Source organism: Manihot esculenta, chromosome 10, assembly GCF_001659605.2.
Source record: "Manihot esculenta cultivar AM560-2 chromosome 10, M.esculenta_v8, whole genome shotgun sequence".
NCBI lineage: Eukaryota > Viridiplantae > Streptophyta > Magnoliopsida > Malpighiales > Euphorbiaceae > Manihot > Manihot esculenta.
This window is the reverse complement of record NC_035170.2, coordinates 9,439,723-9,458,769: the sequence shown is the minus strand read 5'-3', so window position 1 is coordinate 9,458,769 and position 19,047 is coordinate 9,439,723. Positions and strand designations below refer to the sequence as shown.

The 19,047-nt window shown below is 33.1% G+C and overlaps 2 protein-coding genes across 3 annotated transcripts; one reads left to right on the top strand and one right to left on the bottom strand.

The window, feature by feature from the left end:
• Positions 1–503: 503 nt before the first annotated feature.
• Positions 504–14,058, top strand: LOC110624801 (autophagy-related protein 2). 2 transcript variants are annotated; one of them, XM_021770126.2, is made up of 14 exons: positions 505–997; positions 1,529–2,628; positions 3,551–3,699; positions 4,717–4,892; positions 5,008–8,247; positions 8,338–8,450; positions 8,996–9,197; positions 10,343–10,456; positions 11,035–11,142; positions 11,233–11,365; positions 12,188–12,390; positions 12,635–12,831; positions 12,942–13,115; positions 13,718–14,058. In XM_021770126.2, exons 1-13 carry the CDS (start codon positions 794–796, stop codon positions 13,000–13,002), a joined length of 6,000 nt encoding a protein of 1,999 aa, XP_021625818.1. In that variant the 5' UTR covers positions 505–793; the 3' UTR covers positions 13,003–13,115; positions 13,718–14,058. The 2 variants fall into 2 exon arrangements, with proteins under 2 accessions (XP_043817285.1, XP_021625818.1); XM_043961350.1 differs by lacking the exon at positions 10,343–10,456 and having other exon boundaries at positions 504–997.
• A 471-nt stretch (positions 14,059–14,529) lies between these two features.
• Positions 14,530–16,092, bottom strand: LOC110624803. Its single transcript, XM_021770129.2, has 2 exons — positions 15,154–16,092; positions 14,530–14,804 (listed from the first exon to the last, which is right to left on the bottom strand). The coding sequence occupies exons 1-2, from the start codon at positions 15,609–15,611 to the stop codon at positions 14,795–14,797; spliced, it is 468 nt and encodes a 155-aa protein (XP_021625821.1). The 5' UTR covers positions 15,612–16,092; the 3' UTR covers positions 14,530–14,794.
• Between the last annotated feature and the right edge of the window lie 2,955 nt (positions 16,093–19,047).

Sequence of the window (19,047 nt, the reverse complement as noted above, 5' to 3'; positions counted from 1 at the left end):
TTTTATATTATTAAAAAAATTATTTATTAATTTTTTATTTTTAAAAATACATTAAAATATATTTAATATTTTAAAAAATTTATTATTAATTTTTCAATTAATTTTAACGATTAAATAATAAAAAAATAAAATATGAAAAAAATTTTAAAATATTATATGAAAAGATTAATTAATATATTTTTTAAAAATTTAAATATTAATTTATTTCTTTAAAATTATAAAAATTAAATAATAAAATATTTAATAATTAAAATTAATAAAAAAACTACATAATAAATTTTTTAAAACATCATTAATATTTTAAAGTATTTTTAAAATTAAAAAATTAATAAATGAATTTTTTTTATTATATATAAACTAAATATTAAGTTTCCTTAATAGTTAATTGTATCTCTAAATTATCTTCCGATTTTAAAACGTGATAAATTAAAATAAGATTTAAGGAAAAAAAAAAAAAAAAAAAAAGGAGACAAACTTCGACACGGAAACCCAAAGTAAAACAAAAACCCCAAACAGACCTCAACTCCAACGAGTTTATCAAATTCAATCTCTTGTCTGCGCCTGAGTGACCGCGGCTATTTCTTCATCCAAAATCCGACTCCTCCCTCTCTCTCTCTATCTCGATGGAGGACTTCATTTCTTCCATTGCCAGCTGTTCCGTAACCCTAATTTCTCCTCAGGGCAGGCCCTAAGCCAGCTTCCACAATTCGAACTCCATTAGATTCCACCTCGATTCTGTGGGTTGCAGCAAGGAGAACGTTAGGCTACAGTCGGTATAGAAGAGGATTTTATAATGTTTTCCTGGAACTTAGCGAAATCGGCAGAGGCCGTTTTCTCCCGGTGGGCGGTGAAGCGGCTTTTCAAGTTCTTCCTGAAGAAGAAATTAGGGCAATTCTTGTTGGGGGATATTGATCTTGACCAGCTTGATATCCAGCTCCGCCAAGGCACCATCCAGCTTAATGATCTTGCTCTTAATGTTGATTACCTTAACGAAAAGGTAACTGCCTCAATTCAGCTATTTTGTCAATTGCAACGTGAAAGTTTGCAATTATACATACGTTTGATTTGTCGGAGTAGATGAGCTAAATAGGTGTATAGAGAGTTAAAAGATATGTTCTTGCATTTTTTTTGCTGCATACCCTTTCTCTTATGCTGGGAATTCCATTGATTGAAGTGGTTATAGAAACCTGAGGATAAGCGCATGTTCATTTTTGTGCTTGCTATCTGAAAGTAAGCTTACATGGCTTCTGGTAGGTGGTTTAATTGTTCCTTTTGTGCTGATATTACGCACTTCTATTAGGTTCTCTTCTCTTATCTGCTGGTTGATTTTGCAATGAATATAGCCTAAATTACTTTTCATGTCTGCCTTTTAGATAGTGGAAGCAGAACTAATTAATTTTCTAGGAATATAAGTGTGTGTGTGTGTGTTTGTGTGTTCTGCTTTGGGAGTGCACTTTAAACGCTGAGGTGAATGCTTCAAAATCTCCTCTCATGGTGCTTTTCTCCTTCTTGCGTCTTTGTTATCCAGTTTGGTGCATCCACGTTGGTGATTATAAAAGAAGGATCAATTGGTTCTCTATCAGTTAAAATGCCTTGGCAGGGTAAAGGTTTTCAGGTTGAGGTGGATGAGCTTGAGCTTGTGCTTGCATTTGCACCTTGTCCAAGGAATAAATCACCTGCAGGAAATGGGAATAATGTTTTCAATCAAGATAGTAATCACGATGTGGAAAGTGAGGGAGGAGGAAGACATGGGCACAATATGATGGATAATTCTGCAAAATCTAGTTCAACTGATGTTCATGAAGGTGTCAAGACAATTGCAAAGATGGTGAAGTGGTTTCTATCAAGCTTCCATGTAAATGTCAAAAAGATAATTGTTGCATTTGAACCAGATTCAGAGGATGAGAAGGAGGTTGGGCATCGCAAAACATTGGTTCTTCGAATATCTGAAGCAGAATGTGGAACTTGTGTTTCTGAAGATGCTAAGTCAAATTCTGATGCAAGAGTTGAGAGCTTTCTAGGAATAAGTCAACTAACAAATTTTATAAAGTTTCAAGGTGCAGTACTTGAACTACTTAAGATGGATGATGTTGATAATCAAACTTGCTCTCCTTGTCCACTAGGTTCAAGTTTTGGCGAGCTGTTTTCAGGTCACTGTCCATCTAATGCTACTCCAATTTTGACTGGGAGTAAAGATGGATTTTCAGGGAATCTAAAGTTAAGCATCCCTTGGAAAAATGGTTCCTTAGATATCCGCAAAGTGGATGCAAACATTTCCATAGATCCTGTGGAATTGAGGTGTCAACCCAGTACAATTAAGTGGTTGTTAGTTTCATGGGAAACTTATAAGACTTTAGATAAGGAGATGCAGTACCGGTCAACGGACAATGTTGATTTGAACTCTGCTTCTCTTTTCTATTCAACAACTTCCATTCCTGCTATGGTTGCCACTGATAAGGTGATCCCTGCTCATGGTTCTTTTTTGTCTGCTTTTTCTTCTTTGACTGTGCAAGAATCAAGAAGTGAAGCTATGCTAGCTGGATCACATCTTATACCTGATTGGGTTCCAAATTCTGTCAAAGACTATTATAAAGATGGTAACCAAGAAGAACTCGATCTTGGGGCAAGGTTAGTGCATCAATTTTTTAGAGAGCAGTTATTGAGGTCAAACTGCAATTGTTTTGGCCAGTGTTACTATGTTTTTCAAAAAAGAAAAAAAAATCATGATGACTTGAATCAACAATAATTTACTGAAAATACGACATACCAATACTTGTAACACGTGAAATCATTTTTAATTAAACACAATAACATAAGATATTGAAACTAATCTAAAGAAGTTACCTTATTCAGCAAATGATACTTTAATCAAGATGAGGAATGTCAAGCTATAGTGAGAAAAATTGTGGAGGATCAAATATTGAACTGAAAATAGGCTCTAGAAGAAAAGCAGTTGAGAAAAGCAAAAAAAAAAAACCCAAAAATAAAAGTTAGTTATTGTATAAATGCTAAACTGCTGAAGCAACCCCATAATGGCAGGAAGTAGCTGTTTCATACCATTTTGGCTGTGAATTTAAAATTACTATTATATAAAGGGAGAAAAATGATGAAAGCTTAAAATACATTTACATAATGCGATTACCATTTTTAAAACATGAACAGAATTAGATATTTTCATCTTGCAAATGCAATCAAGTTCAACAAATTGGTTTCTCTTCCTTCCAACCTCCATTGAGAGAAAAAGAAAGAGAGGTAAAATAATGGATCATGATGCTATCATAGCAAAGGTTTGCAGTATCCTTTTCTTTTAATTAGCTTATTTATTTATTTTAAATTATAATTCTGCAAATAGGAAAGAACAGTCATGTATAAATCTTCAATTTGATTTATTCTTGAATGTTTGTAGTACCACTGTGCACTGTGCATATGCCAGCATGGATCAGATTTGTAATTTCATAACATCTATTGGATCTATAATTCCTTTATCTTATTTTGTTGCATGTTTCAAGTAATACTGAATCTTAATGTTGCACTGTTGGCCTATTTGCAGCGTGGACCAGTTCTTCGAATGTTTTGATGGAGTGAGAAGTTCACAATCAGCACTAGGAAGCAGCGGAATGTGGAACTGGACGTGTTCTGTTTTCAGTGCATTAACTGCTGCATCCAGTCTTGCATCTGGATCTTTGCAAATCCCCTTGGGTTTGTGCACTTCTTACTACTGTTTGAGCTTGCATTTGCATTACCTTTTTAATTGCTTGCAACTCGAGTTCTATCTTTATTTATGCTGTTTCCACTTTCTAGCATGCTTGTGTTATTAAATTATTACAGAGCTTATATTCTTTCTCAGGTTTTGATATATCATTTCATTTGTTTTTTATTTTATTTTATTTTATTTTTGTGGGCTGCTCCCAACTTAAGACCTGATTGAAAATGCGAGTTTGTGAAGTTTCCCACATTGTGATTAAATCTAGGTCTGGTTAGCATTGTTGTTAGAGTTGTTGTGAAAACTTTCTTAAATTTATTAGTAAGAGAGAGTATTAAAAATTGATTAAAAATCTCTTATATGTTTAGCAATAAGATTACTAAAATAATAACGCAACTTTTCCCAAATTGCATAACATCTAAAGTATTGCTGCTTTTGAAAAGTGCTTTTTTGAGCTAGAAACTAAATGCCAAACGGACCTTAGTAAGATTAGGGTAAGCTGGTTGTGATATTAGGAAGGGCTTTATGTTACTATATAGCAGTAGGTAAAATTAAAAGCGATTTATACATGAATTTCACAAATTGGTTTTTGAATTTCTAATGTTATAACTTCCTATTTTTGGATGGCATTGGCAATTTGGCATATTAGGTCGACGTATTTGTTTTGGATCTACACTTCTGAAGCTTATTTTCCATGACTGGATATTGGATATAATTCATAACATGAACTGCAATAATAATTGCTGAGCGATAGTTGGCCTTCATCCCAATAATTTTGTAACTTCTATCATCACCTTGGGGCACATAGTTACACATTCTAAATCTTAAAAAGTTCTATTGAACAGAATTTATCCTTGTTAGATTATAGACTGATGAATTTTGTTGAGATTAAATATGCTTTTACCAGTAATACCTGCAACATAAGTGATAGATAAACTTGAGATTCAGGAGTTGCTTTTTGTTAGACATTTGGTTTTGGTGCTAATTGATTGTTTCCCTTTTCAATTGTACAGAACAGCAGCATGTTCAGACTAACCTTCAAGTTACTGTGGCTGGAATTTCTATCATATTATCTTTTCAAGATGAAGGCCAGGAGTATTTGTATGGTCCCAAGGGTGATCAAAGTAGTAATGGTTTACATGTTCATTTTATGGTTGCAGAGTGCAAAGACATTTTTGTTGCCTTACAGGTAATATTGTCCTTGTAGAATTTCATCCCTTCTACATTATTTATATATGCTGCACTTTTCTTGGTTTTACATGATATTCCTCTACACTAACTCAAACATTTGATAAGGTTAACAGGTATGTCCTCAAGAAGTGAGATTTGAAGGAAAATTGCAGTATATTGAGGTTTCTGATTACTTATGCAATGAAAACGATGTCATGAACCTTCACCTGACAGAGTGTAGTACTGTTTGCAAAAGTCCAACCCTTTCAGTTCAACATCTGCAAGAAGAAGTTCAAGCTGCTCTTCCTCCATTGACTTCATCCGTCAAAAGTCATGATCTAGATGAATTAAGTGTTCAAAATGCATCAGATATTTTTAGAGACATGACAAAGGTCAAAATGCTCAGTACCTCAGGGGTCACTCAATGCCAATTTGCTGTTAATTCTGATTCATTAGATGGAAGTTTAAGAGGGTCCACATCATTTTCATTGCAATTGCCGCATTTTATATTTTGGGTGAACTTCTGGTCTATAAATAAGTTATTGGATCTTTTGAAGGATGTTGAAGCATATGTAAAGACGAATTGTAAGAGGGATGGATTTTCGCATGTGAATCAAGAGCGTCAATCATCTCTTGGCAATGTGAAATGGGGTTCATGTACTGGTGTTGCAACATTATCTTCAACAAGAAAATTAAAGGGCAATATATCAATCCCTAATGCGAGGATAATTATATGTTTCCCCTTTGCAACTGGCAATGATTTTGGGGACTACTTTTCCTGGGTTCAATTTATTGCAGTTGACTTTACATCACCCTTATCTTTTGAAAAGGGTAAAGTTAAAGACACGACTTTATTGTCAGGTACCTGTTCTTGGAAACAATATACTTCAAATGCCACATGCTCTTTGCATTTGGATGTTGGTGATCTAAATGTTTTCTTGGTCAATCCTACATGTAAAAGTGATGCTAAAATAAATTCCTGTGGTGTGCCAAAGCAGATGTATTGTGCTCAGAAGATTTTATCCATAAGCAACAGAGCTGGTTGTCTTTCTACTGTTAGTATGCTTTGGCAGGAGGGTTCTGTGACTGGCCCTTGGATAGCTGAGAGAGCCAAGTCATTGGCCATGTCAGAGGAATCTAGGAGCAGGAAAAAAACTGCAGTTGAAGGTTATGAATTTGTCTCAGTAACTTCTGTGAAGGATCTGGAAGACACAAATTCTCAAACTCGGAAAGAGTTAGTTTTGAGCTCTGCATTTTTCCTGCATGTTCATTTGTTTAATGTTTCTATTGATCTTGGCAGTTCTCAATATGGTAATTTGCATAATCTATTCGATCAGATGATTAGTAGCTTATCAGGAGCAGTCTGTGACCCATTAAATGAACGGGAAGTGTTGTCTGTGCCTCAAACATCTATCTTTGTGGAATGTGCTTCTGTAGAGATTTTAATTAGACCAGATGTGAAGGAGGACACAAAAGAATCATTGCAGAGTGAACTTCCTGGATCTTGGCACTGTTTAAAATTGAAAGTTCAGAAGCTTGATATGTTGTCTGTTGCAAATATTGGAGGGATTGGGAGGGCCAATTTCTTCTGGTTGGCCCATGGAGAAGGTAAATTGTGGGGTTCAGTCACTGGGGTTCCAGATAAGGAGTTTCTTCTGATTTCTTGCAGCAACTCAACAAGGAAACGTGGTGATGGAGGAGGTTCAAATGCATTATCCTCCCGGTTGGCTGGCTCTGATATTGTGTACCTACGGGATCCAAAGAACTTACATGAGTTTACATCTATTAATGTCAGATGTGGCACAATTGTGGCTGTTGGTGGTCGCTTGGATTGGTTGGAAGCAATATCCTCCTTTTTCAGCGTGCCTTCTCATGAAATCAAGAGGACTGGTGATGATAATTTGCCAAAGGGGGATTTGAGTGCTCCTTGTGAAACTACTTTTATTCTCAAATTGGTTGATATTGGTTTAAGTTATGAGCCCCATCTAAAATATTCAATGGTTTCTGATTTCCAATCTGAGTCCAGTTACTCATATTTTAAAGATGAAACAAGCAGGCGACCTGTTGCTTGTCTGTTGGCTGCATCTTCCTTGACACTCTTAAATACTTCTTTAGAGACTTCAATGGATAATGATTATAAAATTACAGTGCAAGATTTGGGGTTCCTTCTCTGTCCAGCATTTGAGAATCCAGGTGGCAGTTACAGCGTGGATTATCTTCATGAGATGGGTTATGTTAAAGTTGCTCGGGAGGCACTTCTTGAAACAATTTTAAGAACCAACTGTAAGAATGATTTTTCATGGGAGTTAGAATGTTCAAAATCCCATATGTATGTGGAAACCTGCCATGACACTACCTCTGGTTTGATACTGTTGGCTGCGCAACTCCAACAGCTTTTTGCTCCTGATTTGGAGGAATCAATTGTTCACTTGCAGACTCGGTGGAATAATGTTCATCAAGCCCAAAAGAGAAATGAATTTCATCAAGCCCAAGAGAGAAATGAATTCAACAACGATTGTGGGATGTCCAGTAATTCCATCTCGTCAGCTCTTCAACTGCATGCCTCTAGTGGTGATACAAATAATAAACCGGGGATTGTTGGTTTAATGGATGAGATATATGAAGATGCATTTCATTTGGATGGGAATCAGGAGTGCCAGTTTTATTCTAACGAGTCACAAGTTTGTGCTTCATTTGATGAAAGCCTCCTTGGAGAGGCTTTCGGCTCGAGTATTAGAGCTCCTGAATTCGTCTTTGATGATGTACCTTTTGATGGAACTGCACCTATAATAGGAATAGAAAGCGGTCAAACCTCATATTTACAGAATGGTTCCTTGCCAGAAATTATAGAAGGCTATTGCTTGTCTGAGTTACGCCCATTGTCCGAATTGCCCATTGGCAGCCAGTTGCCATCTGAGATTCTGAAATCCCAATCCAGGAATTTTAGGGAGGGAGATCTTGGAAGAGGAAAGAGCGGATGGTATGAGGGTACTTCCTTAAGCATAGTTGAAAATCACATTTCTGAAGCAAGTGGTGAAGCCAGCTTGAATAAGGATTTGGAAGACAAGCTTCCATCTTTTGACGGTACTAGACCTGATGAGTTTGGAAAGCCCACAGGGTGTGTACATTTTAAGAATATTAACGTGACCTGGAGAATGTTTGCTGGTTCTGACTGGCATACATATGAAAACAATGGTGAATCTTCTAGAAGTGTTCATGGAAGGGATACAACTGCTTGTCTAGAGCTTGTATTATCTGGGACACAATTTCAATATGACTTGTACCCTGTTGGTGGAATATGTGCTTCTGAGCTTTCCTTTTCAGTTCAGGATTTCTACCTTTATGACAGGAGCAAATCTGCACCCTGGAAACGGGTACAAACCATCTGCCTTCCTAATTTATTATTTTATCATATTTATCATGGATAAACAATGTTTTGAGTTCTCTCCCTTTTAAAATTGAAGGTACTGGGATATTATTGCTCAAGAAATCATCCTAGGGAATCCTCTTCAAAAGCGCTTAAGCTGGAGTTGGAAGCTGTCAGACCAGATCCTCTAACCCCTCTTGAGGAGTACCGGTATATCTTCAGTATTATTTTAGCCTTCTAAATTATTGAAACTATTGCAGAAGTCCTTTAAACTGAATCTTCAATTGGTGCGACTCTTGACACATGAGCCTTTTCCTTTTAAGATACACAATGATATGCATAACTCTAGCAATTCTTGCTTCATGGCAGAAACCATTTGTTAGTCTTTTTTTTTTTTGTGGGGGGGGGGGTTGATGATAATGTTAGGTGCGTGTTCTCTTGATAAGTGGTAGAAGGAATCCCAGTTGTTTACTGTTTATGATAATTTGGGAATAGAATATAGTTGTTTGCCCTTTTCTTGGTTTTATTTTTTTATTTGTTGTCTTGATTGATTGACACAAAAATGTTTATCTTTTTCTTATAAAGTTCAAAGTTATTTCACTCATTAGAAGTCAATCTTGGCGGTGCAAACAACATGAAAGTATTGTTGTGTACTCGAGTTCTTCCTTGATCCTTTTTCTTTCTAGTTAAGGTGCACAGTGTTTAACAATGCTTATTAGATGTAATTCTTTTCTTTTAAATTTTTATCATTTCAGGTTACACATAGCTTTGCTTCCTATGCTATTGCAACTTCATCAGAGCCAACTTGATTTTCTCATTGGCTTTTTTGGTGCAAAAGGCTCATCGACTGACCAGTCTTCAGATCCTAATGAAAATGCAGGCAGTGCAAAACCATATGCATCAAAGAATCTTGGAGGACATAGAATTGAAGATGAGGCATTGCTTCCCTATTTTCAGGCAAGTGCATAGCAGTCTTGTTATTTAGCAAGTGGCATCGTTGCGTCATACATTTAGCATAATTCTGTTATGCCACTGTTGATTAGTACAGTTCTGTACATTTGCAGATTAATTTTTCCATATGGTATGATGTTTCATTAGGACATGTCCTCTGTGCTTGCTCTTGTCATTCTGTTAATGGATCTAATTCATCTTTAGCTTTTTTAAGAATATAATTCACCTTTAGTAATCCAAAACTTGTATAATGGTGAAGAAACCTAAAAAGCTTTTCTCCCTCAATGTAATTCACTATCAGTTTGATAATGGGTCAATATATTTAAGGGAAATTACTATTTTGCTCTGTAATTGTAGCAAATTAATGACTTGGTCCTTATTTCAAAAACTACATTAGTTAGTCCCTAGTTTTTGATTCTATCATACACTTTCTCCCTTGGTCTATATATATATATTTTTTTAAACTTTTGCTGTTAATGATAAACACTTCCATCTATGAGTTTTAACTGTTATAAACATTTTATTTCTTGATATATTTTACCATTGTTAACATTTTTGTACTTCATTGACCACCTTTTAGTCTTTGACTAACCTTTGAATTGACAAAAATGGATGGACAAACCAAATAATTAACAAAATCAAATGCGAGTAACTAAATCGTGTATTTTGAGAATATGACCAAGTTGTTAATTATAACATAATTGAGGGTCTAAAAGTAGTTTCCCTGTACTTACTTAATACCATCGTAGTTTGCTTTGTAATTGTGTATTATTTTTGGCATGCCAGTTGTCATGTCAACCTTTGTGAAGACAATTCACTTAATTTTGTGTTGAGTCAACCAGTCATTTACCTGTTTTTGAAGTTCTGTGTCCATGATTTATTTCTATGCTATCTGTCCTTTTTTTTTTTTTTTGAGAACAGAGAAAAATTGTGTTCTGAAGCAATTAAATAATATTGTCTATTTCCTTGTTTAGCTGAGCATATGGCCAGTAGGTAGTGCTCATGGGCTAATTTGAATAGACTATTAGTCTATTATCACATATGTGTATATATATTTTTTTCTTTATAGAATCTGTTTTAAGTTGTTTTTTTTTTCTATTTAGTTTTTTATTCTAGATAGTTTTCTATACTGATTATATTATCTATTTCAGAAGTTTGATATATGGCCTATCATTCTTCGGGTTGACTACAGTCCTCATCATGTTGATCTAGCAGCATTGGGAGGTGGGAAGTTTGTGGAGCTTGTAAAACTTGTTCCTTGGAAGGTGAATATTTCATTACACTCATCAGGTTCTATAAGATTGTATTGTTATGATCCAAAAGAAGCAACCTTCGCTGAAGAAAAGCACTGTTGTGAGAGCATGTTCTGCTTACAAACTCTAGTTATTTGGCTGTTCTGAAGTTTGACCTTGTTACTTTAGTTACTAAGTGTTCTAGTTGATTTGAACATGATAGACCAATTGTTATCCAAGCCATCTATTTTGATGACGTTATATTTTGGCTTTGGGACATTTATGTTAATTGCTAGTAACAGGCAATACCAGCATAAGTGGTTATGTATAATTTTTTAGCTAGCAAAATGTCTATCAATATTAAGTCTTCTGTTTAATCCTTCATGTTATTGTCTGGAAATAGATCCAGGGGAAGTTTTTAGTGCATTGCAGAAACTGTTATGTACACAAACAAATTGCTGACTATATTTAACCGAGTGTTTGGTGTCTTGTGTTATCAACACTTACCATAAGTTACACATCTGCTTCTTAAATTTCACACTTGTCCTGTGAGATACTTTTAAGTTTGTGGGTGGCATGCTCTACTCACAAATTAGCAAATTTGGATGCAGGGGGTTGAGTTACAGCTCAAACATGTTCATGCTGTTGGTGTCTATGGCTGGGGTAATGTATGTGAAGCAACTATTGGGGAGTGGCTGGAGGATATTTCTCAAAATCAGGTTTCTGTAACATTCTTCATATATATTAATAATTCAGCAATTCTGTTCTCCTTGATATGTTTACTGATATTTGGTTCTCTTATGATGTAGATACATAGAGTTCTTCGAGGCCTTCCTACTGTCCGATCCTTGTTTGCTGTTGGTGCTGGTGCTGCAAAGCTTGTTTCTTTGCCTGTTGAGAGCTACAGGAAGGATCAGAGAGTACTTAAAGGAATGCAGAGAGGTAAATTTTATTAATTCCTCGCACGTTTTTTGTTGTGTTGTCTAGAAGCCTAATATTTACATTGTTAGTACTTCAAAATCTTGCGAGTTGGAGTATTCGTTAGAAGTTTTAGTATATGTATTTCTATTTTCTTGAGCATATTTACTGATACAGAGAAGCTTGATGATTTTCTGTTGAGGTTTTGTGCACCTGTTGCTTCCCTTTTTCTGTTCATCTTTAATTTTGGTAACCATTTGTAACTTGGTGATTCTGATCCTCAATAGCTATGAATGGAATTTGATTTCTGAAATCAATGTCTAAATCAAGGAAGTGAAATAATTATTAATGAGAATTAATTTAACCTGTTGTTTACTATTCATCAACAACTATGTGAGTTAAAATATAAAAGAACAGGATAAATTTCTCAAGACCTAGGATTTTTTTTTTCTACTATAATCAGTTATGTGAGTTAAAATATAAAAGAACAAGATAAATTTCTCAAGACCTAGGATTTTTTTTTCCTACTCTAATCAGGCTCTCCATACATATCTGTAGATAGGCTTGGATATATTGGACATCTTTGTCATGCATGTATTTATGAATGGTCTGATAATGTCTAAACCTGTATTCATTTGAGAAATTAAATTGTCAACAAGGAATGTCGGACTTTCGGATCAAATTGTTTGAAGACTCCATTTTGCTGATTATCATCCATGTATTATTTTCTTGTCTGATCTTAGTTCTATGTATGATATAATATTTTGGTTACTATACATATTCATGACTAAGGTAAATCCTTAATGATAATATGCTAGCATCAACAAGTTGCAATTTTTTTTCCAGGTACAATTGCATTTCTTAGAAGTATATCACTTGAAGCTATTGGACTTGGGGTGCATTTGGCAGCAGGGGCTCATGACATTTTGCTGCAAGCAGAATATATTCTTACAAGGATTCCTCCTTCTGTATCATGGCCTGCGAAGGGCAAAACAAAGCCAAATGTAAAATATAATCAGCCCAAAAATGCCCAACAAGGAATTAAACAGGTGAACATTACAGTAAGCTGTGCTTTGAATGACTTGCCCTTGATGTTGCTTGCAACCATTAAAATCTGTTTCTTCTAAAATTGTATTTTGTGCTCTTGTCCTCCTTTCATATGGAGTAAAAACACATTTCTATAAGATTGGAAGCATGTATGAGTCTGTTCTCTAAATTGTTTGAGGAACTAAGTTGATGTGTGCGAGGCCAACAATTTTTTCACAGGGGTTCTTATATTTTTCAATTTGACAGGCATATGAGAGCCTCAGTGATGGACTAGGGAAATCTGCTTCTGCTTTAGTTCAGGCACCATTGAAGAAGTACCAGCGTGGAGCCAGTGCAGGATCTGCCTTGGCAATTGCTGTACGGGGTGTTCCTGCCGCTGCTATAGCTCCAGTTTCCGCATGTGCAAGTGCAGCACATTATGCTCTCCTTGGCCTAAGAAATAGGTGAGTACATTTTACTTCATTTTGGAAAACTCCGATACCGTCTAGTTATTCTCGTAGTTTAAGACGTATCCATTACAATTATTTATGTACTTTGGTGAGTATGCTTGCAGCCTTGATCCTGAGCGCAAGAAAGAGTCAATGGACAAGTATTTGGGTCCTACTCAGCCATGAGATATGAATTGATCAAAATATGTGGATCACCTTAAACACGACTTATTGTTGTATCTGGAATCTGGATGTCCTCTCCAGAATTCTCCTTGCAGTCACGGTAGTCCATCTGTCCTGTAAGTTGAACTTTCTTATAACATGCTCTTAGATACATCCCTGATAAGAAAATGATTGAAACTCGCTTTGTCAAGTTGGATAAAAGAGAACTCGTCTGCTGTCTTGGCAAGCATGAAGTAGAAGTTTGGCTGTCTTGGCAAGCATGAAGTAAAAGTTTGGCTTTCTTGGTTTCATCTTAAGTGAAAACACCCCTGATAATTGTTTAGCTTTGTAGTCGGTGATACGTCTACAACTCTGCGGTAGTAACTTTTTGTGGTCATTCATTTGGTAGTGTTTTTTGGATCAGATTTTGAAACATCAGTAAAAAAAAAAAAACTACTTATCACTTGGGCCCTGTTCTGCAACAGCTTTTCAGATAGTGTCAAGTGTTTTGACCCAAAGCGATTAGATAGTAGATCATGAAGCATACTTCTTACATTTAGCTAACAGCTATAAAAACAACTGTTATTACTGAATAGTGCCTTGATGCTTAACCTGAAGTGTTTAATTCTAGCTTGTATTTCTGGAATCTAGAGATCGTAATAGTTCAGGCCAACACATTATCTCATTTTTTACTACTTATTTTTAGCTCTAACACTGGACTATTATGTTTTGGTTGCAGGTGTACAGTCGATAAAAACCATCGTACAGATTCTTTCTGGCAATTATGTACATATTGTAAATGCTGATTGGTGCTTGAGATTTCAACCCTGCTGCCACATAATTGTAAATTATTATAGTAAATTAAAAGCTGTCCGTAGGTCTGTTTGAAAAAAATAAAAAGAAGTTACTAGGTCAGAGAAGATAACCCTTGATTCTTTGATAGCCTCGTGTTTGTCATTCATTTTATGTAATTTTATTTAATACCTCAAGATATATTAATGTTTGATGATTTTTATATTAATGCAAAGTTTATTGCATTAATTTTACATGAAGTGTAATTCCTTGTACTGTTGATGTTCATTTGAATTTTATAAAATTACTAGGGATGATTCCACTTACATTATACTTTACATTTTTGGCTCAATGATGTTTTTTAGTTAAGTGGATATTATTCTCCTAATTATTTTCACGTATTTTTTTTTCAAATTTAATACAACTATGAAATAGTAATTCGGATAGGAGCGGATGGTGATCGGTTAGTTATGTGAAAATGTAGGGTGGATGATTTATTTGGACTTGAGAAAAAAAAAAGAAAACGAAAATCTCCGTTTTATCAATGGATAATTTTATATATATATATAAAAAAAACATTGTTGTTTTAAATGTGCTTTATCATTATTTGTCGACATTTTGAAGTGTAGAGATGGTGAAGACATTAAACTTGTCGAATATTCCTTACTTTTCCTTAAAACATTTGACTATGTCATCCAAGAAAAAGGGAAATCATTGCTCTTTCAATTGAAATGAAGACAAAGCAAGAGGACGAATATAGGAAATTCAATGGTTAGACAAAAGAAATAAAATAATCTGATAATTCCACAATTGATGTAAGGAATTTGTACAAGCAAAACAGCCAACTCTGACTTCCTCCCTGAGAGAGAGAGAGGATATTGTTTGAGCCAAATATCTAATTAAAGAGGTGAAGGCCTAATTTAATTGATCAAGAGAATAAATTAAAAGTCAATTCTCTTAATATTTGCAATATCTCTAGACCTTGAAAATTAGTTGCCTTGTATATGCCACCCTCTCCCTTCAATCAGCACTTCCTGTAACACAAACAAACTTTTCTTTACTGACCTAATTATATTACTGAGAATAAAATTAACAAGAAATTTAACATAAAAACTTTCAATTAACTCACTCCATTAGATCTATCTGCATTCAGACTTAAACTTGGAATTTCACAACTTTTTTTTAGTTATATCAATGCTAGCAGAGACTGATAAAAAAAAAAAAATTCCCAAAAAACCCAACTTATCCGGATCATTACTTCTACTCAAATATACCTAATTTAGAGATTATTTTACTGAAAAAAAAATGGAGTGAGTAACTACAAAAATATAATAATAAAATGAAAAACCCACACATACAAAATCAAGAAATTAGCTGCCTATCCTGTGTTCTTTCCAGCAAGTCCCTCTCTCATCATGAACAAAAACAGGTTCCTTCTCTTCAACCACACTTTGAAAAACTCCAATATTTCTATCTCCTCCTTTCTTGGATACAATGTGATGAGCTCTTCTCAATCCCAATCTCTCTTTCCACCAACCTGAATTCTTTTGAACCCTTTGAAATCCACCAAAGCCATCTTCATCTTCATCTTCATCTTCATCTTCATCTTCATCCACAAGCAATTCCTCTCTTAAAGTCATTTTTCTAAGCTGGTTGCTACAGTTATCCTTCAAAGGCAAGATCATTCCCTTGCAGAAGATCTCATCTGCAGGGATCATAGTGTAGTTTCTCGCTGAGAATTCAAAATCTGAAGAAACCGGTGCCTCCCTATAGCTCTTTTCATATTTGATAGCTTCTTGTGCATCTGCAAAGTCATTGGAGAAGGAGATTCTTGGGTCCATGGATGAAGTGTATAAGCCTTTAAGTTTGCTCACTGTTCAACATGTCTGAATCTTTTTAACTTGTTCATTTGCATGAACTGTTAAAAATTCACATGCAGATGTTTGTATTTATACAAGGGTTGAGCTTGTTTTTATGTGCATGCTTAGCAGACATCTCATGTTACTCAGATTTGTCTGCTTGTGATTAGAGATTAACACCTTTTATGTCTGTTATTTTTTACTAATAAACATGACATTATTGACTGCAATTTTTAGGTTTAATATATACTTGTCTTCTAAGTGATTCTTGACAAACAGATAAGGCCATTTTCCTCCTAATATTCTGCCTCATGTGCCCAAATCATGTTACTTTAACATGACCATTCATTTAAAACTACTCGCAATCATTTGACCATTAATTACAACACTTTAATGCAATTCGTATAATATATTCATCTAGAACAGATCTATTTAGACTCATACCCCTTATTTGGAATCAAAAATTTTACGAGAATTTAATTTAATTTATTTTTTATTTTAAGTTTTTATTCGGAACGAAAGAATTTAATATTTTTTAATTTAAAAAATTTTCATTTTAAAAATAATTAAAATTTTGCATGAATTTACAAAAATTTATTTGAATTCTTTTCTTTCGAAATAACGCAATGCCCATTACATTTATTCTATAAATGCATGTGGACTCCCTATATGTAAGAAAATTGTTCAAATTATCCCATTGATGAGCATTTCACTAGTGTTCTATTTATTTTGAGAGAACTATTATTTGCATATATTAGAAAATGGACAGGACTGTGAAGTATGAAGAGCGAGCTTTTGTGAAGACCTTTCAAGAAGAATATATATACATGCACCCAACCCCATGTGGGCTTGAGCTCGTCCATTTGTCACTCAAAACAAAGAGTGAAAAAACAAAAAAAAAAAAAAAAAAAAAAAAAAGATTTCTGTCTTTTATAAACATTTTAATTTTGAAATTTTAGTTGAAAATTGAAAAGTTTTATATATTTATATTAATTTAAATTTAAAATTAGAAAAAAAAATTAAAATTAAAAGAGTGTGCTTTTGATGATATAGCATTGTTAATGATCTTAATTTTAATTATTATATAGATAAAAAATAATTAATATTAAAAAGTCAAATAAAATATTTTAATTTTGATAATTTAATCTACAAATTAAAGTTTTGCACAAAATTTTATTCTAATTTAAAATAATAACTAAGGGGAATGTGTTTTTAATAACCTGACATTAGATATGACTTTTTTTTTTTTTTTTAATTATTATAGAATCTATTTAATACCAATTGAAACCTTACAACATATGAACAATAAATGAAAATTATTTAAATTGATTAAAAATATTTTTATTTTCCCTCATTCCTTACTTATTCTCTTTTTATTGATATTGTTTTAATTTGGGTTGATCAGTTTAGTTTTGAGTTATAAGCTGATTTAATCTCTTTGTATTTTGCCTTCCAACCTTTCAAATGTATCTAGGCATTTTTTTTTTTTTTTTTTTTAAAAAAAAAAAAAAAGGAAAATTTCCCTATAAAAGAAAAAGGTTCAGCCTTTAGATTCTTATACTAACAACAAAACTAGTTTGTGCTTTTGGTTTGACTAATGATAGCATGTGAACAATACAAACTGTTATGTTCCATCCCCTTGAACATTCACATGGTTAATCCTCATTTAAAATGAAAATTTTATTAGTTCACCAAATGGGTTTTGGACAAGTGGCTGTGTCTTATCCTACAACTGTAAGCACCTTTGAACAATAAACAAAAGTGGTTGGACTTACCTCATGGATATTTATTTGGAGAAACACTAGATCTAAGGGACATTGTCTCCAAACTGGTCTCCTTTACGGTTTACAGAGGTTGTCTTTTGCATGCCTATTCATTAAAAATTCCTAATCTAATACTAATAATTTATATAAAATTTTGCTAATCTCAAAGCACATTTAACACAGTTAGATCGTCATGTAAGAAACCCTTCTGGTACTTTGAACGTTGCCCAAGGTTTTCTATTATTGCAGTAATCTCTCTCTACAACATGCCATAATAAGAGCCAATGCAAAGAGAGAGAAAAAAATAATAATAATTTATATAGAAAATCCTTATAATTTTTATGATATAAAAAAATTTATTAATTAATTTATTAATTTTAAAAAATATATTAAAATATCTTTTAAATTTTAAAAATTCTATTAATTAACCGTTAATTTTAATTATTGAATATTAAAAAAAATTTTCAATACTCTCAATCGAGAAGACTAATTAATTTATATTTTTATAAAATTGAGATATCAATTAATAAATTTTTTCATATTATAGAAATTAAATAGTGAAAAAATAAAAAATTGGTTAGTAAATTTTTTAATATCTTAAAAATATTTTAATGTACTTTTTAAAATTAAAAAGTTAACTATTGAATTTTCATATACTACAGAAACTAAATAGTAAATAATCCTATTTTATATGATATAAAAAATTTATTAATTAATTTATTGATTTTAAAAATATAATAAAATGTTTTTAATTATTTTTTAAAAAATTACGAATTAAATTTTCATTAATTTTAACGATGAAATATTATAAAAAATCTAAAATTTCTTAATATAAAGAGATTAATTAATATATATTTTTATAAAACTGAGAAATAATTAATTTATTTTTATATATTATAATAAAACACTAACGATTAAAGTAAAATATTCAATCATTAAAACTAATAGAATAAATAATTAATAAATTTTTTAATATTTTAAAATTATTTTAATATATTTGTAAAATTGAAAGATTAATTAATAAGGTAATATAATTAAAATCAAACAGTAATTTTTATCTTTTAAAAGAAAATAGATTAGAGCATCCCATGTGTTTGATATTGTGGGCTTCAAATGAGATTAAATGATTGGGTCACCATTGTTTTGATGGTATGCTGTTCTTGGCTGCTCGGTTCAAAGATCTATGACTGTTACATGTTTAATATTGAAGAAAATGCCTGTTGGAATCCTTTGTGTTTTCCACTTTGCTTGTGCTTGCACATGCCTTCTATGAGGAGAGGTCTACGTTTTAAACACTTCACTCTTACCAAACTAATCCATAAATTGCTTTAAAGAATAATAAGTTGAAGTGCGTTGGCAGTGTGCATTACAAGATCCAGAGGCCTAAAGAAACACAACTTAGAAAAAACGAATCAAACTCAATGGAGAAATCAAATCTACCTAATCCAAACCAAAACCTACCTATAGAAACCCTAAGCAAAAGACAAATCTAGCCATGACTAAGTTGCCTCTCCACTGACCGACCAACAATAATCCACTTCCTTACAAAAGGTAAGGTAATCAACAGAGGGCAACAAATTCCACTACTATATTTTTAGATTTAGGCAATATTATTTTGATAGTGCATTGAAATTATTACTTTAATATTACACTAA

What these genes read in the sequence shown, in the direction of transcription:
- LOC110624801 (XM_021770126.2), top strand. Translation starts at nt 794, where the DNA reads ATGTTTTCCTGGAACTTAGCGAAATCGGCAGAGGCCGTTTTCTCCCGG. An exon ending in TTGATTACCTTAACGAAAAG is followed by an intron (nt 998 to 1,528) that starts GTAACTGCCTCA and finishes TTTGTTATCCAG; the next exon opens with TTTGGTGCATCCACGTTGGT. An exon ending in ACCCCTCTTGAGGAGTACCG is followed by an intron (nt 8,451 to 8,995) that starts GTATATCTTCAG and finishes TTATCATTTCAG; the next exon opens with GTTACACATAGCTTTGCTTC.
- LOC110624803 (XM_021770129.2), bottom strand. Translation starts at nt 15,611, where the DNA reads ATGGACCCAAGAATCTCCTTCTCCAATGACTTTGCAGATGCACAAGAA.